Source organism: Vanellus vanellus (genome assembly GCF_965231255.1).
Source record: "Vanellus vanellus genome assembly, chromosome: 7".
NCBI lineage: Eukaryota > Metazoa > Chordata > Aves > Charadriiformes > Charadriidae > Vanellus > Vanellus vanellus.
Window position 1 is genome coordinate 8,504,438 of NC_138912.1, and position 21,754 is coordinate 8,526,191.

Here is a 21,754-nt window from a genome sequence, read left to right on the forward strand (position 1 = left end):
TTTTAAGGCAATAATAGAGCCCATTATTTAAACGACAATATAAAAGGCAATTATATTGATGAAGAGCTACATCGGCTTTGTGTCTGTGAATAAACTTGGCCTGTACTCAGCTTCTATTTGTTCTCCTGGCATAAACACATATTGTGTGTGATTCTAGTTTAATGGGGCCCCGTTTGTATGCCAAGCAGCTGCATTTTAGGGCCTATTGCGTGATTTCATAGCTCTCTGAAAATTGGTTCTATTGAGCACAAGAGATAGAAGGTGGTGGTGGGGGGGAAAGCTTCAACACACAATCATTTCTTTTCAATTGGAGCCAGCAAGGTTGATGACAACATGACCATTGTGTTATAATGATAAGACCACTAAGGATCTGTACCTCTCATCAAGGCTTTCACACAACAGCAGATACAATTTAATTCACTGCTCTGTCAGCAGTGCTGATACCATTATGCCGTCTGTCTCCACAGTTATAATCACTGTCCTCCGAGAAATGCAGTTGAAATGATCTTGAGCAGTCAAAGAAACTCTCAATTAAGGCTGCCACTTCCAATGTGTCAGATTGTGTCTTATGCACTTGGTACAATTTTCACTTCCAATCCTGTTTATTTACAATGTCTACCAGTAATTACGCTTAACATGTCATTTAGTGAGGGTGCCCCTGCCAAGGAGATTGTTGGGTGCTGCAGTACCATTGAGTGGGAGTTTCTCGCAGTCAATGCCATCAGCGGCTTTTAGTCCCTGATGGGATGCAGTAGTAATGTTGATAATGCAAGTATCGCGCTCATCAAGTCATAATTAGATGCCACTCAAATGTGCCACTTGTAATAACAGTGTTGATTCATGTTTTCTCGGTGACTGCAACTACTAATTAGTTAAGTGGTTTTTGGTTGGCCTGCATTTGCTGCGGATTATTATTACCCCTGAAAAAAACTGTCAAGGTTAGAGATGTTTCAGGCCACTTAGTGCTGCTTTATGAATTTTAATATTGACATAATAAGAACTTTGGACAGACTTAGGAAATAATATATTTTTGTATTTAATTTGGAAAGATTTTTTTTCCCCTGAGTTAATCATAATTGCAGGTTAATTAAGTTTAAATGAACCAAGAGTAATCCCTAGTTCTACCATGTGAGCCCAATCCTTGTTTCCTAACTTTAGCTTTGCTTGAGGCCATTAGATTCCTGTCTGTAAAATGGGAGCAGCTCTGTATCTCCACTGCTCCCTCATCCTGTGCAAAGCATTTCATTGCTCAAAATTCCCAGAGCTAGGTAAAATAAAAACAGAAGAGATGTGGACATGTACTATCTGAAGCTTTTCCCCTCTCAAATTAAATACAGAAGCTGGTACGGAACACTTGGAGCAGATAATTTCTTCAAAGTCAGAGAAAATGGAAATAAAAAGACAACCAAAGAAAGAGGTGTGGTTGCTCTGCTGTTAAAAGACTTCATGTGAATATAGTTTTTGGACCAAGATTTCCCAATACTCTGCCCTGCTCTTTTTTTTTTTTTTTTGGCTGCTCATATTTTGTAGAACTTGTTTCTTGCATGCAGCTACTGATTTGACAGCGAACTCCAATGTGTTGCTGGTTTTCCATGTTTTTAAGGAAAATGTTAGTTAATATTGACTAGGTATCAATAAAGTCTGCTTTATGTTAACAGCCTGCTTTTTCCTGTCCTGAAGTCCTGTTTTGTAGTCATTGATATGACCTCTGGATATCAAAGAGGACGTAGGTATCTCTCTTCAGTATTTAGGCAAAAGAAGAAGAGGGCAAGTGGGACTTTCTACCCAGTGGTATGAAATCAGTATTTGTTAAAGCTTATCTTCATGAAAATGGAAGGAGATAATAGAAAAAGTTCTCCATATTTACACTATAGTCTTCCAGCCTTGTTCCTGCGCCCAAGTATTGTTCAGCTGCAAACAGTCCTTTCTGCACGTGGAAATCCTGACATTGGGCTGAAAAGGAATCTGTGCCATGAAATGACTTTCAGAGTTAGGGTCCAGGCTGCTGGTTAGGATGAGTAAGGGTGCCAGGAGCCAAGGAGGAGTGGTGTCAATGAGTGAGGTGCTAGCCTGAGAAATGGAAAACTATTGTTGGGTTTCCTGCTTTGCTCCAGATCCCCTGTGTGACTTGAAGCTTGTCACTTAGAAGATGATTTTCAACACTAGTTAAGTACCTGTGTACTGCTGGAAGTTGAGAGGAATTGCAAATCAAAACACATCTGTGCTTCTAAATGTCATCTAACCCACACTGGTGTTCTATGTTACAAAATGTGTTCTGTAACGTTTTGGTCACTCTATGAATATTGCATATCTCACTGCGGTAATAAGGGTCCTGTAGGTCCAAAGGACAGATGTGTCTCTTGCTCTTCCAGCTGTGAGATCAAATACAGTAGCACAGTCATGTGTTTCAGATGTAGTCGGGCAGCTCGTTCCAGCCCTGGTCTCATGGAAGATTGTGTATGTCGGAATCTGTGTAGGACTGTGAAGGCAGGGTGTGAGACCACAGTGCTTATTTTAGGACATGCTCAAGCACAGAGAGACTTCAAATAAGAAAGAGTTTGGACATCACAGCCATAGAGTAATACAGAACTTGGGTTGTTCAGCTGAGGTTGACAAAAAATCGGGCAGTGCAAGCAGTGTTGCGTTTCCATCAGGATTGCATCTATTAGGGTGTATCCCAGCTGCTGCAGCTGGCCTCAGAGCTGATGGGGCAGAACCGGAAGAAGGAACTGTGCTGTGCTAATGATTTGACTTCAGTGGAGCATGTACTGTTGGAGGCACTACAAACATGGAGGTCTTTGGTCCCACAACTCCTTTCTCCATTTCCTAGTAAACTTGCCCCGTGCCTGTGCTATATGTCTCTTCTTGTACAGTGTGTTTAGCAAGTGTGATGGTACTTAAAGTACCATATAAACCTGAAGACTGGAAGGAGAAAATAATCTTTGTAAGACATCTGAGTTAATCTTGCTATTTAAAAATACTGAGGTTCTAATCTTCTGAAAATGGTGTCTGTACCCAATTTTCAAGAGGATTATGATGGCAATCTGAAGGGACAATCCTAGTTGTCTGACTGATTCCTCAAGCGTTAATGAAATAGAGACGGTGAATGGTGATGGTCAGGGAGGCTCCTGCTGGCCTTCTACTTCCATAAGTTTATACTCAGTTCTCCAGTTCCCTCTCTAATGCTGCAGACATGGCTTGAGCGAGTTGCTTAAAGCAATGAACCAGATATTCAGTGTTCAAAACAGTTCCTATCCATGGAGAGAGATTATCTAAGTACATACTTCCCTGTATTTGAAACGCTTACATAGAAAGTTAACAGAAAAAGATGTAATATTTCTGATCATGGGATGCATGTGTCAAATGCAGGAAAATACTGACTAATTTTTAAACTCTTCCCCTAGTTTCTCACATGGTTATTGAGGAAGTAAACTGTATTCAGAACCATCTTGAAATTGAGAAGACGTGCCGTGAAAGTGCTGAGGCTTTGGCTTCTAAGGTGAGAATTGCGGTGATTCTGTTTCATCCAATTTCTTTTTTTTTTTTTTTAAACTTGAGATTGTATACATGTCCCATATATGTTTTTGTATAATCTTGTGGATCTGTGAAATTGTTTTGACGTGGCAAAAACCGTAAACCAAATGTGAGATGCAAAATACAATTCCTGCCCTTAAAGAAAAAAATACCCATTTTAATTTAGTTCTGTTTTGGAACAGTAAGTCATGGACCAGCATCTTGATATCTAGTTTTTATATGCATTTAGGTTAAATGGAAAACAAGTTTTAGAACTGTCCTGTGTGAGATATAAAACAATAATGAGCATTTCAGTGTCTAAATCAAATGGAAAAAGTCAACCACTGCATTACATTTCAGGTGATTGTTTATGAAAGCAAAGCGAGGGCAGGGGAAAGGTGACCTCCGCTGCTCTGTTGATTGCGTCTAGTCTGATGAATTTAGCAAGTGTGTAATTTTCTATATTCCATCTCATCAGAAGTGCATTATTATTAAAGAATGTTTTTATCTCTCTGTTATATATTTTTGGTTGTGTAAAATGCATCTGAGCCACTTCATCAGAAAATGGATTACAGCAATTTTGAACCAAATTTCATTAGCAATGCTGACTGCCTTTTTTTCTTCTTTCATTTTTTTTTCCCTCCGCATCCCCTGCCCAAAGTACATCCTTAGATATGGTAAAAATCACACTAGCAAGAAATCACTTTAATTTAGATGCATTAGCAATGTACTTTCTGGAGGTATTTACTTAATTGTTTGCATAATGACACTATACTAGAATTCATAAGATAGACAATCAGCATATAAGTAAGAAAATGAACATATTTATGCAACTTTTCTTCTTTGCACTTTTCCTGTAGTGCATGTACAGGGGCAGTTCAAAGTCTAGCTTTACCCCATGGGCCTGCTTCGCCAAAGCTGATTTGTTTCTATCAGCTGACTAAATAGGGTTCCTTACACCACCCTTCCCACTTCCTCAGTTTCACTCTTTAGGAATGAGATGAAGAAATCCTCAAGTAAATCTCCAGTAGTTGGGGGGCAGAGGAAAGGGGAGATCAAAAATGATTGCTTAGGTAAAACTTTAGGGTCAGCCTAACTGTTCAGTATATGTTTTACTTCAAGGTAAATATTGGACTTCCGAAGTGCATGTTGACTTCAAGACGTTGTACATCATTAGTAGAAAATTGCGCCTCATTCTTAGACCCGAATGCAGGGAATGTTTAGCTGGTGGGTGGGCAGTCACCCCAATACATGCCTGAACGTTCTCGAGACTCTGATGATCTTGCTGAGAGCTGCTGGCATGGGGTGTCCGGGTGTAGAACCATGAAAGAAATGATGAGAATGAAACATTTGCAGCAGTCTTTGTTGTTCAGTTTTTCCTGGCACCTTGGTCAAGATGAGATGCCTTACAGAACCTCTTCCGTATCATCCACCAACCAGGCATGTGTTTAAGCATCCAGCCCAGAGTGGTTTCTGACTTGTGATCTGACCCATAAAGAATTGGGTTATGCAACTTTCATCTTACATATATTGACTCTACAGTAATAATTGCTGAAAGTTGAAAATAATTCAAAGGAATTATTACATCTGCCATGATTGGGAGTATAGTAGTTGTGGTGTTTGTAGTTTATAAGCAAAATAAGGGCACAGGAGGAGGTAAGAGTTTTTATTTGACCAATTGATACAGCTGGCAAAACTAGATGAGCTTTCAGGAACACAGGCCCTTCTTCAGGTACATGCTTAAGGGTAAGGAGCTGAAGCAGCTATCACAAAGAATGTGTAGCATTAAGTAAGCTTGATAGTTGATTTGATTTGATTTGAACCTACACAGGGTATTTATTAGTCAGAATTACCAGAGAGGAAAGAAGGGCATGGATGAATCATCATGTTGAATTCAAACCTCCTCAGAGGAGAAAGAGGACAAGCTTCCCATCTTCACACCATTTTAATGTTGAATGGAGGAGCATTTAATCTAATGTCACTTTGCCTTCTTTGTTTGATAGATCTTTTAATAAGGGAGAAAAAAAGTATAGTTGACTGTTTGTTTTTTCTTGCACAGCAGCTTAAGGACAGACTAACTAGCTTCTTACTGTTTGTGCTTCTCAACTTTCAGCTGAACAAAGAAAATAAGACCTTGAAAAGAATTAGTATGCTTTATATGGCAAAACTGGGCCCAGAAATTATCACTGAAGAGATTAACATTGATGGGGACGATTCATCCACAGATACAGAAGCTAACTCTGGGTCATGCAATTCTGTGCATTGTCAGCAGCAAATAAAAGGTGAGTGTTTTTGCTGAGCCTACACCGCCATCAAAGACAAAAGTTGTCTAAAGGATGGCAGTATTTGTTTGGACCAGATATCCGTCTGGCTCTGAGTCATGCTTCTGAGAGGGGTCATCAAAGAATTTCCAGAAAAGACTGTAAGAACATGGTAGGCTTGTAGTGATACTGTGTAATGTATATGGTGGATATACAGCCTGCAAAGTAAGTTACAATGCAATAGGAAAATGAGATCTACGCAATGAGAGAGTTCAATGTTACTGAGTCAGTAAAAGAAATATTTCCTCAGATCCTTAACAAAGTAAACATTAAGCAGAAGGACAAGGTCACCTTGGTATTGCTTCAACTGTAATGTCACTATTTCAAAGCTTATAAGACAGGACTCTCCATTTCTATTTCCATTATGTACCTTTGTATGCACAAACTTCATTCATATTCCAGAGCTATTACCAAATAAGCAACTTAAAAAGCGACTGTTGTACTGGGTAAAACAGCAAAGCTTGGGAACATGGAAATACATTGATAGGAGAAAACTGTGCTTTATTAAGAAATTTCTGGTTCTTTTTTGAAAGGCGATTAGTAGTCTGTAATCCAAAATCTGCCTTCCTTTCTCATCTAACTCTGATGAAGTCATTGTGATTCTGTATGTTGTTATATCATAGTATCCAAAAAAGTGAATGCCCACATTATGCATTTGGTGACAGAGAGAGATATTAGGCAGTTCACTTTTAGAAAGAAAGAAAAAAAAAAAGAGCTTTCACTTTTTTTCTGATAGTATGTTACAATAGCAAATGATGTCGAAGTACAGCTTTCCTGAACTGTCAGCCTGACCTTGTTTTCTGTTGGAATGCAGCAGCCTCAATCAAGTGGTACAAGGTATCACTGAGAAAAAAGTATGAGCCTTGTAAAAATGCTTTAAAAAAAATCCCACCCCAGAAATAAGATGTCATAGTATCCATCTATAATGAACAGTTTTCCATCCTATAGATGTAGGAAGAGAGGCAGAGAATGGTGTCACCCACACCATGCAACCCATCTGAATCGGAAATAAGGCTCTGGAGTTCCTCCTGTCTTTTATTAGAGAAAGATGTCAAGGATACATTTAAAGAGAGCAAAGACTCTGGCTGCAGATCAGAGAACGCAGTTAGGAGGGTAGCAGGGTCAAATGAGAGAAATATTTCAAGAAGAGCTCTGATGTATATGCTTTCTGTCTTGATGAAGAATTCATTAAAGAACAAAATGCGGCATGTTGTAAAGGATTTAGAATTCCTGGCTTCTGCTCCTCTCTCTGGCCTTATTATTAAATGTTAATGACCTTACTTTTACAAGTGCTGAGTATTTTTAAAAGCATCGGCATCCCGTTTGCTGTAGGAGAAGATATTCTACGCCTGTGCTTGGAGAGATGCGTGTGTGTGTGTATGGTAGCAGAGTGATCTGACAACATGTGCCAGAAGGCAGTGTTAGAGCTGTGTCCCCAGCCTGAGCTGAGCTGCATGGCATTCGTCTTCAGGGAAAAATCTGAGGTTACATCTTGGATTACCTGCTAAGTGAAAGACCATATGCAATGAAAGATGTGTTTTCAAAATTCCCCTTAATGCTTTCTGGTGTTGTCCAAGGTGAAATCTGCCCTTCTATGCATGTTTGTGATTCCAAGCAGCTGTGGTTTGTGTTGGAAGCTTCGGAAGTCTTTCAGCTTTCTTACCATTCAGCAAAATATGGGATGTTTCTTGGAATAATTCCTTTCCTCCCACCACTTTTCTGTAAGGATGTACAAATAAGGTAGTACAGTCTGAGGCTCTTTGATTAAAGGCCTCTCATTTATTAAAGGAATAAAATTTTGTCCCTCAGATACCTCCTCTATTTTTGCAATCATCTCATACATTAGGGAAAGGTGATGGTAAATCTGTAGTTCCTAACGGAAGTGTAGAGTGGTCTCAGCAGAGTACCTGAAATTAATGTATGGATTTGGGGTTTTCTTTTTCTTTTCAGCTGACCTTTTGGATTTAACAAGAACTGAAAACTGAACTGTGTTGGTCAAGCAGTTTAGTGCATACACTGTATCTGAAAAGGAACATTTCTTGTATGCATTTATAAAGAATTAGTTATATGGATATCTCTGTATGAGATTGATATAAGTATTGTAAGACCTGATTTAATCCAGTTACCATACATTTCAATGAGACTTTTTTTTCCCATTAATTTCACTGGAAGGCACAAATCCATAAAGCAGACGATTTGGTTCAAGAATCTTCTGGGGAAGCAAGTCTTTTTGTTTACTTTAGAATGTGTGTGCCTTTAATTTGGCTGAAAATAAATCTGAGGCTCCTGAATTGGGGGGGCGGGGAAGGCAGGGGGGAGGGATTCTGAAGTAGAACCAACATTTTCAAGTTGTGAGACCAAACAGAATGACATCCATCATGTCATCATCATCTGCAATTGATTAGCAACAATTTTGTCAACTTGTGGCTGGTATTCAGTGAACAGCAGTGCTATGAAATACTGGAAGCATGTGGGGAATGAGAGCACTTACTGAAAGCTAATATATATCAATAAATTTATATTTTTGTGGTGTTTTAATGTTAACCTAAACCTTGATATATTATGTATTCAAACTGATCTCCTGTTAAGAAGTGATTATAATCAAATGTTTTATTCCATTGTGAATTTAATTTATTTCATATTTTGATAATTAAGGAACAAAAATTCTGAGGGGAAAATTACAAGCATTAGCTCTTCCATCAGTAAAGGTTATATTCTGACTCTGTTCACATAATGTTACAAAGACTATAAATTGGCAGCTGTTCAGGACAATTTCTTCAGTGAAAACCTCCCAAGTATTAACTGCCTGTTGTTTTGTTTATTTCCCTTGTGACAAGAACTCATGATCCAAAAAGAATTGAAGTGCATTAATTTGTTTTAAAGGATGCCTGTTAAAAATTGCTTTCTGCTACCTCCGTACCAGAGTCTCTGTGATGTGACAATCTCCTGAGTAGAACTGAGGATACTCTGCGGTGGCAGGATTGGCTCTGTTATAGCGGGGAATGAATCATTCAGAATGCAAATAAAGACGGCAGATACTGAACAAGGCAGCTTACCTCAATAGAGTAAATCTGAAACTGTGGCTCAGTTATAGATCTGTTACGTGACACTTAAAGCGAAGTTCCTAAATTATTGAGGATGTACCTTGAATACAACTGATGCTTTGTATGCAGTTGAGGTGTTTCGTACTTGATTGTACTTGCATTGCTATGACATTCCCTTTGTTGTTTTCTTCCAAGAATAAAATATATTTTTTCATTTCCTTCCTCAAACTGTAGAGCTGCGAGATCAAATCATATCTGTTCATGAGGAAAAGAAGACCTTAGCCATTGAACTGGAAAACCTGAGGTGCAAACTTGTAGAAGTAATTGAAGAAGTATGTATTGTGCCATGGAAGGCGAGACCACGTTAGCGTGTAGTCAGTACTTTTTGTACCTAATTTTGCTAAAAACGCTCAGTTGTGAAGTTAATTGAATACTATCTAATCGCATGTCCTGCCAGCCTGATGATGGACCATTTAGAGTGTACACCTAGAAGGGGTCTTCTGCATCAGAGTCTAGTCTGCTGCTATTGTTGGCACATGACTTCTCATGATCTGTTCTAATGCCCATATTATAACTCTCATCTCCACTTCCTGACAGCCCCTCACCCATCAGAGCCTGCAGGGTTTTGGTTTTTTTTTTATTTCCTTAAACCTGTAGATCTGCAAGAAATAGTTCTGGAGGATGTCCAGTTTAATCACTGGTGCTACTTCATTGAGCATATCCTTGAGTTTAGCCATTGGCAGTGCCCTGTCATGGTAATTAGACCAGCAAATTGGCTTTTTGAGCCAGCACAGTTTCAATGCTGCTTGAAAACTGGATAAGCCATGTACTGATGCAAATCAGGACTTAGTGGTTCTTCCTGTCTATGCAACACTTGGATTCAGAAAGACACAGCTGACAGCTCTTGGACAATAAACAGAGCCCAGGAAAAAAACTAAAACAGCAGCCTGACTATATTAAAATGCAAACAGTCAAGGGCAAGCTAGTAACTTTTCAACCAGGTGCTATGGTGCCTCATCGTGAAAGGTTCCAAAGATGTTATATTTGCAGCTGTGACTGGTACGTGCCATGAGACTGGGCCATGGGAGCCCCACGTGAAGGATAAGTTCATAACCCTTTAATGCCATCTGTTATGGAGTCTGTAAGTTGGGGTAAAAGTGCTTTCCACCCCACTGGAAACCCTAAGATCAAACCAAACCTAAGAAACAGAATTACTGAATGCAAAATACTGCTTGCATTATGTCTTGCTATATGCCTTATGCCACTAACTAAAATATTCTATTTTTGATCTCCACACTTTTCTAGGTGAATAAAGTGAAAGAAGAAAAGGCTGTTTTGACAACAGAAGTTAATAAGCAGCAAAAACTGTTGGAGAAATGTAACAGAGGTGTGTGGTCGCAGCAGGTTCTCTGTTTGCTACAACCTTTGCAGAAGTTTCAGAGCTTTTGTGTTGTAGTACAAAGAGTAGGTTACAGAACAGTGACTGTGGTCCAGATCTGATACTTGGCCTTATTGCTGCAGGCACTGCATAAACTCATGGGCTATTCTAGACTGTCTCTGCTCCAGGAAAAATGTGACAATGCAAATAGCGGGTTGAATGTGAGAATAAGAAAACTTTTTGCTCTGTGGCATAAGCGACAAGCTAGGACAGGAAGGCAGTCCGTCACAGAGATGGAATTCAAACCTTGATCTCCAGTTTTCCCAAATGATTACATTGCCTTCCTTTTATTTGGGACACAGCTAATAATTTTGAATATTTAAAGACTTGAAAGCAACTTATATATTCAGAGGATGATGAGAAAAAGCCAAGAGTGCTGGGAATGAGATAAATAGGATTTCCAAGTTATGGAAGGAAAGCAGGAACTTTCCTTTCCTGGAAAGAGATGAGAGGTAAAACCAGGGCAGGGAAAGTCTAAAAAGACACAGGGCTCAGAAGAGGAAAGGTTTTGCTTAATGAAAGTGAGTGCTTCCACATGAGATGACCCAAAAGCAGGTCAGAGGAGAGGGTAGAGGTTTCAGTGCCTTGAATTACTGTGCCCTTTTCTCTTGTTGCTGATTTAGTCTCGTAAAATTAAAAATTATTTGGTTAAAAGTCTCCTTGGCTGTTTCACATTTTCCTGAAGTGGAAGACAATGGGTCTGACCTCTAATGCCTGCCTGTCTTGATACATCATTTGTTCTACCTTCCAGAGGCATTTAGTTACTTGTTCAACAGCACCTTAACAATACATCCTGGAGGTCTTCAGCTGCATTCCCAGTTACTCTGATTTATCTTCAAGTTGTTCCTCTGCAGTTGTGTTTTACTTGCTTACCTGGGGAGAATAAATAAAAAGCTCTTAAGACATCTCCCAGGAATTCTGAAACATTTCTCAGGCAGTGGAGAGAACAGCCAGGGCTGCTGCCTTTGCACGGAATGACCTGTGGAAATACCCACAGCTAAATAGTGAAAATACAGAAGATAAGTGCAATATTTGGAGTAGTGGAGACTCCAATCATGCCATGGCTTTCTGCCAATAATATTCTCTTTTTCTTCGGAAAAAGTAATCAGCGTAGTCCATGTTTTCAAGGAAACAACCTAGTTTTCAATTACAGAGAAATGTATGAACTTTTAGTGGGAGGTTATTTTCTCTTTTTCCTTTAATGTTCAGTGGGACAGTGTCTTCCATGAATGCTGCAGCTGTCCCTCAGGATAGGGAGAGGAGGTTTGCGTAGCAGTGTATATTCTGTAAGCTTCCACAAAGTGTTCGTCTCTTACCTCTTTCATGTGTCTGCATTGCATGAGTCTGACAGGCAGTACTTGAAGACTCTTAAAACACCAAACTTTGGATATGTTGATTAGACAAACCGGCTTGAAGAAGCTTTTGATGGGATAGTGTGACAGATCAAATGTTTCTGGAATGTTTTCTTTTTTCTAAGCACAATTGAAAAAAGAGCAACCCTTTGTTTAACATTTGCATGTTTTCCAGGAGGGAGGAGTTATATCAGGTTAGGTCGTAGTGCACAGGCATGGGGTTTTTGTATGCTTGAAATGACCTACCAAAGTGTCTATTCAATACCTACTGTATCTTGTGTCTATGTGGCACTGTCTTGGAGCTCCGTAATCAACACATTTCAGTCCCGTAATCAACACATTTCAGTCACAGTTGGGGAATTTATCTTGAATCTTTGCAAGTTTGTTTGTTTGCTTGTTTTTTTATTGTGGTATGTTTTTTTAAGTTAACATCATTTTGAGAGTCAGGTGGTCTGGGATGTATATCCCGCACTCTGAAGTACCACTTACTGTACGGAGCTTTAAAAACTGTTATGCTCGTCTCCAAAGAAGCAAGGAACTTATGTAGGACAGTGTTAGAAATATAGTGTCATCATCTTGCAAACTACTCTTCAGCCAGTAAGAGCTAAAGCTTACGCAAGTAGTCACTGAGACACGTTAAGCGTAAATGATACTTGAGTACTTACAAATGGTGCTCGCTGTCCTGGATTGAGGCCTGTTCAGAATGGTTTGGGGAAGCATGCCCCGTGGTTAGCTTTAGCCACCCATACAAGCCTCGCTTTTGTGAGCACAGTTTAAATACGGGCAGCACAAATTGCACTGCTTTCTTCTTGAGGCTCTTTTAAATCTCTGTTGTAAAGGCACCCGTCAAAACTCACTCAAATGAGGCAAGCAAATACAGGTGCCTCCAAAATAACACAGACATCTTTGGTAAGTTCAGCAAGGCTCTCCTGAGGCTTTGATTTCTTACACCCAAAGAGGTGAAATATTGTCTTTGCTACATGTGCTACTGGAGTTTTGAGTCTAGGTGGAAGGAGTATTACTCTATTCAGAAGATCAGTAATTGTGCTTCTCTATACAGTGAGGTTTAGAGCAAACAGGACAAATATTGCAAAGGGGACTGTATATGGAAATGTAAAGCTAAGTTATACCTTCGTTTGAGGATTCATGGTGCTGGGGAATAACAGCTTATCTGGGTAAATCAAGAAGTACTTATTTTGATGTTATTTTGACCTATTCCACTTTTACTTCTGATATTGCTTTATTCTTATAAACAGTGTCTGTGCTGGCAGTAGAGGAATATGAAGAGCTTCATGTAAACTTTGAACTGGAAAAGAACCTGCGGAAGAAAGCAGAGTCATTTGCACAAGAGGTAAATAGTCAATAAAAAGGGATCTTGTAAAATGAAGCCATTGCAGCTGGGCAGAAACCTACCAGCTTAAATGACGATTTCAATTCCCAGCTCTCGTTCAAAAGATGTCTTTGAATGTCCACATACTACTTCACTAACATCCGTAAAATGGGTTTACTATTTCAACAGCATTTATAAAGCACTTCAGAATTATCCATGCAGTCTTACCTCTTTCTCCTTTTAAAGTGAGGCTTTAAATTTGTAATGGGCTTAGTCAGCCACATTTCATTGTGGTATATGCAGTGGCTGGGTCTGGGAAAGTTTAGCTGCCTTTCTAGTGATATAATTTGAAGCAGTGTTTTCCCTGAAAAGTATGTGAACTCGCAAAAAACGTGTTGCAAAATACAATATTGAGATTTGTGCAAGTTTAGCTGTTATTTAACATATGCCTTTTGAATAACCTAGTGCAGGGAGCATTCAAGCTGAAAAAAAAATGTTTCCACATTCTAGAAAAGGTATAAACTCCCAAAGAGGAAAATGAGTTACTGGGTAACGTTATGGAATGGCTGGTCATTGCTCCGATGGCTTGTGACTGGAAGTGATTGCCTTACAAAATACTGACAAAGTCTTTCATTTTGTTGATAGACTGAAGCCCTATAAAATCATGAGGTTTTGTTTGGGTTTTTTTTTCTTTGCTCATGTTCTTTTTCTGTTTGCGCTCTGGATTTTGAGAGCTCTGCACTTGGGTTATGTTTTCAAGCTTTTCTATCCCAAGCCATGCATCAATATTTTCTTTCATAAAACTTGGGCTTCCTAAGCAATCATTTTTCAGGGAGCTCAGGTTTAAAGAAAGCTGTTATATATCAAAATTACATGATTCATCAGTACTGAAAGATTGTAAATAAGGGAAACATCTGATATGAAGTGGATTTTATATTTTGAAACCATGGCTGCCAGCAAGCAGGTATTTAGCATTCAGGAAGTCAGCTTTGTCCAAGTAGAGAGCTCTTTTGCTTTTTGTTTTTGCTGCTGCTGTTTCTCTCTCAAAAAATTAAAAAATATATTTGATAACTCCTGCATCTAACTGCATTCAGTCAGTGATTGTAAGCAAGGGCATATATGCATTTTGAACCTGTATAGAAAACAGTGAGTAGGGTTACTGTATTCTGTTAATCTTGCAGGTTTTTGCTGGGTATTTGAGTGGTTTGGAGATTAACAGAATCATATAGCAACATTTTAAATGAAATGAATTTGGGGGTTTGAGATTCAACTGTAAACAAATCTGGAAATCTGGAAGCTAGGGGTGAGAAAGTCGACCCCGATGTTGCTTGCACTCGCTCTCTCATGCCTGAGAGCTCTTTCTGTGCCATGTACAAAGGCTGGAGAACTGCAGGGCACATGGGCCAAGGGTGCTGGTTCTCTTTCTCCTCATTCCACCTTGTGCCACTCCTTCCTGTTCTTTCCTTTGCAAGGTCACCCCATTGACCCTTTGGGAAACCCACTGAAGGAACTAACTTGGCAGAAACCTATTAACTTCTGAGTACAGATCAATTTCTCTTTCTGTTGATAGGAGAATTTGCAGGGTTGGGTGGTCAGGCTAAGGGAGAAAGGAATTTGCAGATTCCAGTGTATTAAGCTTTGACAGATTCTCTTTCATTCGTACAGGTATATGGTATAACCTAGCTTTAGATAAATTACTGCTTTATCAATTCCACTACTGAAGCTTCAATCATTCATCAAGTCAACTTATGATTGAAGTAAATTTAAATTTATGTAACTTGCATATATGCCCTTACCTGCAGTCTCCTGCCCATTGTTGTCAGTATCTCTTGCCACATGTTGAAAACGTAACTGTGCTTCAGGCAAAGCTAAAGCAGCTGACATATTTCCCCCATCAGGGGAACAAGAAATGATAGTAATGAAAATTATTTACTGATTATCAAAATGTCCTGTTAACTGCCAAATTTTGGGTAAAGAGATGGACTTTTTAGGATGTTGTTAGAGCCAAGAGATCTGGGAGAGAAATCACTCAAGAGGAGTGATTTCTGAAATCAAAAAGACTGCACATGTAGCCTCTTCCGAAGTCCACTCTTACAGAGCTTTGTGGGGTGCGGACCAGAACTGGACACCTCCCTTTGCCATGGCTTCATTGCCATTGGGCCATTTACATTTTGATCAAAGGCTCACTGTGGTTTTTCAGAAATAAAAATGAGATCTGCAAATTCCATTCATATTTATTAAAGATAGGGGGATTTATTAGTGACCAAAAGTTGTTAAATAAAATATTGCCTATGCTTATTAAGTATTTGTTTGAATTTTTTCAAGACTGTTACCAGTCTGTGCTACAAAATATTACCTTCTTGCAACTATTTTTAAATTTTAGGAAACCTGCATTTGTTTATTACCTGTGTTTTTATGATAACTATTTTTATAACGCAACTTTTTTAAACCTCCTGAGATTGTGCAGGCGTTACTGTTTTATTAGCAGTGTTTGTTGACTGTGATATCTTCAGATTTTAAGAAAACAAATTTGTGGGAATGTTAAACATGTTCATTTACGATGCGTTATTACAGTGTCTGTCTTGCATCTCCTACTGTTGCTTTGCTTTATTTTCTGAAGTACGGAACAATTATGTGCTTCTGTTCATTAACTTACAACAGAATGTTGTTTGTAAAGGTCTTACATCTCGCAGAAATGAGTAATTTATAAATGTGTAGTTAAGCTGGTTTTCAGATCATAAAAGAGTATAATCTGATACTCTGGGCCCAGAGTGTTGCTTCTGTTTAGATTCATAACTGTAATATTCAAACACATACAGTTTGAAAGATGATATTGAAGTACTTCTTGTATTTGAATAACAAGCTGACAGGCAAGCTGTTAAGTACAATGCCAAAGAAATGCTGATTATTTGCAAACAAGTGCTTCTTGGTTTTTGTCATTACTTAGTTATTGTCTTTTCCGAAAATATGGGCCCCTGTTGTTGCAGATTGACAACGTAGCTGTTCAGTTGAGGCTTTTCATTTCATGAAGTTCCCCTGTCCAAAATGGAGTGATTACAACAGTGAGCTTCAGGCCTGTGTTAAACTTCGCTTTGTGGACCTACTTCTCTTCCTTCGGTATCATGGTATTCAGAAAGATTTTAGGAAAGTTTTTTTTTTTAATACAGGAGCATGTGACAGCAAAGGCATTGCTCAATTGTGTTTGGGGAACTAGTAGCATTTCAAATTACTTAAAAATTCCATTATCTTTGGCCTGGTTTCATAGAATCATAGAATGGTTTATGTTGGAAAGGTCCTTAAAGATCACCTCATTCCAACCACCCTGCCATGGGTAGGGACACCTCCCACCAGACCAGGTTGCTCAAAGCCCCATCCAACCTGGCTTTGAACACCTCCAGGGATGGGGCAGCCACAACTTCTCTGGGCAATTTGTTCCAGTGCCTCACCACCCTCATAGTGAATTTTTTTTTCCTAATATCTATTCTAAATCTCTGCTCTTCCAGTTTGAAGCCATTATCCCTCTTCTGATCACTACTTGCCCTTTTAAAAAGTCCCTCTCCTGCCTTCTTGTAGGCCCCTTTCAGATACTGGAAGGCTGCCATAAGGTCTCCCCGGAACCTTCTCTTCTCCAGGCTAAACAGCCCCAACTCTCTCGGCCTGTCTTCATAGGAGAGGTGCTCCAGCCCTCTGATCATCTTTGTGGCCCTCCTCTGGACCCGCTCCATCAGGTCCATGTCCTTCTTATGTTGGGGGCTCCAGAGCTGGATGCAATATTTCAGGTGTGGTCTCACAAGAGTGGACTAGAGGGGTGGAATCCCCTCCCTCACCCTGCTGGCCACGCTTCTTTTGATGCAGCCTAGGATACGGTTGCCTTCTGGGCTGTGAGCACACATTGCCAGCTCATGTCCAACTTTTCTCATCAACCAACACCCCAAGTCCTTCTCAGGGCTGTTTTCAATCCATTCTCCACCCAGCCTGTATTTGTGCATGGGATTGATGGTATTCACATTGATGGTATCCCTTTAGTGACCTGAGACATTAGAGAGACAGGCTCTGGCCCACAACAGCATCCACAACAGCAAAGCTTTATGCTTGGGTGAGGTTGTATGAGTGGATCATGCCACAAGGTCACAGCTGTGTTTTGAGAGCTGAGGTTTTCAGGATGTGCTTACAGGAGCTGTTTGGATTACACGAAGGATGTACAGGAATTTTCTGCTTTCTTTCATCAGCCACACGTTTTCTCTGTCCCTAAATAATGTTTCTTGAAAAAACAAAAAGCCTTGCTGGATTTTTGCTTGAATTTTGCAGAAGCCATAAAGGTTGGTTTTGATAAGCTGTGCACTGTTGAGAGAAGGAATAGCTTTGAGTAAAGGCAACAATGCACATTCAGTGCTTTGTGCTTGACTTGTCTGGAGCACTTTGAGAAAGGAAATAGGCTCCAAGTAACACGGGAGTCCCCACAGCACCACGGCGTAGACTTCAGAACAGCACATTTTCGTATTTCGTATTACTGTTTGTGGCATCTCAAACAGCCTAGATGTGTGTTTTAGCTCACTGAAATATGAACTTAATGCCTGTGGAGGGGCTTGTTTGGTGGTGGGCCTGTTGTATTTCTAAGGGGCTGAGGTATCTGAAGCTTGCCTTGATGGAGAGGTTGGCCCATGTATTCAGATGAACTCCTTTCTCCATAGCATGGCTTCATCTTTTAGCTTTTCCCTCCTGGGGTTGTATTGTGTCTGTGATAGGAGATCAGATGAATGGCTGGTGAGAGCTGCTTTTCGAAGTGATGCCCTTTGCATCCTGCCCTTCTGACAAGCGAGGAGGATTTGCCACAGAACGTGAGCAATTGGGAGTGCAGGTGTGAGAGATAATGGGTGGGTGAGCGTGTGTGCAGAAGCGAACACAGATGGGTGGGAAAGTAAAGACAAGGAGTGAGAGAAGGAGGGAGCAAGCACATATAGGAGTGAGCGAACACTTGAAAATCAGAGCTTTTGATTAAAAAAAAAATCCAATACAGCTTTAATTATAGTCATGCTGCTGGCACCACCATAATATATATTTAATTAATCAAAAATGATCCAACTTCAAACATTAGAATTCGTGCTCTTTAGAGGTTCTAAAGAAACTGAGTAAATATTGTCAGCCGTGGTGTGGAGAGGGGGAAGGAAAAAGAAAGAGGATTTGAAATGAGTCACAATCCATTGTGAAAGGTACAGGAATCTGCATAAAAGAACTAAATAAATAGAGTGTGTAAGGGGCGGGGGCATGGAAGAATCTGTACCTACCTGAATAAAACAGGGTTGTTAACACAGGAATCTTGGCAAGCTTAACCAGAATTCTAGTGTCATGTTTTAAGAGACACTTTAAGATCTCTCAGCTCTTTGTGGAGCCGTTTATAAGAAAACAAAGGAATGCAGAGAGTATCTTGAAGGCCATCGCAAGCATATAGAGGCTAGCCCTCAAAAGCACTCTTCCACAAAGATGAGCAAAATAAAATACATACAGCCAAAGCAAGCCAAAAGAGGAGGAACACAGTGAGAGAAGTAAATTGAAAGTCTTAGCAATGTAAAAATCCCAGGAGTTTAACAAAATAACCTGGCATAAATGGTTTATTAAGCATACATCCTGCCTTGCAATAATATTTTGTAAAGTTAACAGTTTATTACTGTCATGTGTGCTGGCATGGAGACAACCCCTGCACCTAAAGTTACGCTGGAAACCTCCTGGAGGAGAGGCAGTGTGATCTCAAAGTTAGCACTGAGCTGTTGTTTTCTGTTCTCTGTACTTTGGCTAAATAGAAATGAGGTGTCAAACTGCTAAGCAGGTTTGTTGGGGTTTCTCTTCCTTTGGAAGCTAGCATAGGCTTTTTCTCAAAACACGCAACTGGAAAAAAATGAAGGGTTTCCCAAGTGCTTATGTAAGTCCCAAGTGCTTTATCTGTAAAATAGTTTTGTGGTTTGAGAGGTTGAAAGGCTGTGTTTAAAGGAACTGTGATCCGGATGGATTAAAACAATAACGTGGACCTGTAATGTATGTTGTTCATCTTTTCCTTGACTTTCCTTCCAATTTTCAATACTTACAGATGCATTAAAACAGCATATTATACCTATGTCTGTGTTTGTAAGTAACTCCTACGCAACATGTTTGCGTTTAACTTGTTAACCTCAAAATGCCTTGATCCTGTACCTGGGCCAGTGCACAGTTGGCATTACTTAATCTGGGACCGAATTTTCCCTTATTTGAAGGATACAAGGTGGCTATCATTTTATAAGACTTAGGAAAAAGTATTGTCGTTCTTAACAGATGTCTGCACTACTCATGAGGTTGCGTGCAATGGATTTGGTTATCTCGATGACACGAGCTCCCAAAGAACTCTTCCTGAGATGCATTTGTGACCTTCTGGGTTAATTTGTGAGGACTTTTGCATTAACGTGCTACATCTGTGAGTGGATTGTGCAAAACCAGCACTCATGGAGCAGCTCTATGCTTACAAGTACCATGCTCTGTGTATTACCAAGGAGCGTTCAACAGCAACTGGTATCTGAAGAGAATTAATTTGCAGTCCAGCTGACTGAACTGGAAATAATAATTAAAGAGACATGATAAGTGGTTAGTACTTGAATTCTCCTGAGCTTGAATGTTACCACTTTTGAAGCATGATGTAACACTAATATGTTTCATCAAGCTTTTTCCCAAGAACAGGCTTGTGAAACGGTAACAGATGTATGCTCTAGGAAACCATCTCTTTGGTCTCAATCTCTTCCCCCCTCCTTCTCTTTTTTGTTCAGGCAATTAATCTATTGGGGAAAAAAAAGTGAAGAGGTTTCCTCCTTTTTCATGTGGTATATGATCTATTTCTGAATATATTAGATGGTGTCTAAAGGCAATAAAACTGTGAGCATTATAGAATGTATCACTATACTTCTACCATGGCAAAAAGAAAACCGTTAACTGCAGGAAATGAAGAAGTCGGTGACAATAGAGATTGTTTTTTTGCCTTTATTTTGGGCCTTGGGCAGTTATGCCTCATAAGTGAAGAATGAGGGCTGTAATTTGACAAACGCTTTTGTACAGAAGAGACTGGTAAAATAAATACTACTGTGTTTTTAAGGAAGTCGGAATGCTGATGGGGATTCTGTTTTCTCACACTCAAAATACATGCTCCAAGCACCTCTGTGGTGAGAAGCAAATGATGGGCAAGAAATAGGGTTAACTCATCTATTCCAGTTTCCCCATTCTGAGTAAATTAGACCTCTTCATTTGAGGCACAAAACGTACTAATGCTACATCTTGTAGCTCTAGAAATAGTCCCTTCAGAAGTTGTCTGGCAGTTAGCCAAATAACTAAAGAAACTGTGTCATATCTTTATTAGTCTAAAATTGATACAAGTCTTAAAAACTATTAACCGTAAAATATTATGAATCATCTAGAGAGAGAGGAGTGACTGTTGTCTGCCCATTACTATGCATATGTCCTTTTTCGCAGTATGTTGCTCAGTTTTCTGTGGCAGTTTGAAAATCCAACTAGGGTTAGTCTTTGGCTTCTCTGAAGGAGGAAGTCGATGAATGTCACAGCACATTGCCAGATGTGCATTGCTCTGGTTTTCCATACTTCACGTTGTTTGGGTTTTTTTGTTAGAGTCTTGTCCTGTGCCCTCCATGCCCTTGATATTAGCCCTTTGGGTAATCTTCTCTTTCTGCCTAACATCATGTGATGGTTACTTTCCATAGAAGCAGTTCCCAGGTGGAGAAGAATATATGCACCGGATACAAAATTTTCAGATCAGAGTAATGCCACATGCACTTAACTTACTTCAGCACATACTTATTTTTTTCTGGATTGTGTCCTAACTGCAGAACCCATTTATTTGTTGTTGCTTTTTTCCTGAGCAGCACTTCAGACACCTGTGAACCCACTAAACCTCAAGGGATTTGTAACTCATCTGAGGGTGATATTATTGCTTGATGTGCTGCATTGAGCCTGAGTGTAGAGAGAACATTTCTAGGTCCATGTCCAAACTATGAGTGTGTTTCTTAATGTGTTTTAATAAGATACATCTGTTTCTCAACTCTTGTGTCGAAAACACCCACTAGCTATTGTTTCCTGCTGTAATATTTATATGCAGTGAAGCTCACAAGCCCAGGTGTCCTTGATAATACAGTACAGTTAAGCAGCTACAAAGTTAAGAGTATATATATATTTTTTTCTTGATTAGCCATTGAACTAAAATCCACACCTGGATTTATATTTTAAACTAAGTACCTCCTGAATTTGGAGCCACTTAGTGCCCTGTCAAGCCATAATCAGACAAAATCACTTTGTTCCCCCTTCACATAAAGTCCTTGTAACAGCCTGCTCTTTTGAGGAAATACAAGTACCTGGACCCTACCTCTATTGGAACTTATTTCAAGTCTGAACACAAGACTGTAAGGCTTCAGGGTACACATAGTGCAAAGGACATCAGCTCCTGTAAGCTGTGACAAATGTAAATGGGTGGGTTCCCACTCCATGAGGATGACTTACTGATTTCTCACTAGGATGTGCAGAGGATGGAGCAGTGCTGACAAGGATTGAAATCAGGGCCAACTGCTCATCTGACTGATCTTCTCTTTTCTGTTTGAGACTTCCAAAGTTTGACTCTGCCTTCCTATGTACCTTTTGTTATTCTATTCATAGCGGGTAGTGTTTGCCACTGATTTTTATTTACTTTATGCAACCAATTATTACCTTATTGTAACAGTGCTGCTGTATTGAGA

General features: G+C 39.6%; 1 protein-coding gene across 1 annotated transcript in view; it reads left to right on the forward strand.

Annotated features, from left to right (window-relative positions):
* SHTN1 (shootin 1) overlaps positions 1-21,754 on the forward strand; it is a gene marked incomplete at both ends in the record, with an annotated part of 66,366 nt that overhangs the window by 18,605 nt on the left and 26,007 nt on the right. The window contains 5 exons of the mRNA XM_082486505.1: positions 3,405-3,499; positions 5,627-5,795; positions 9,113-9,210; positions 10,184-10,265; positions 12,925-13,019. Of these exons, the coding sequence (XP_082342631.1) occupies positions 3,405-3,499; positions 5,627-5,795; positions 9,113-9,210; positions 10,184-10,265; positions 12,925-13,019 (539 nt within the window). The remainder of the gene's footprint in view (positions 1-3,404; positions 3,500-5,626; positions 5,796-9,112; positions 9,211-10,183; positions 10,266-12,924; positions 13,020-21,754) is intronic.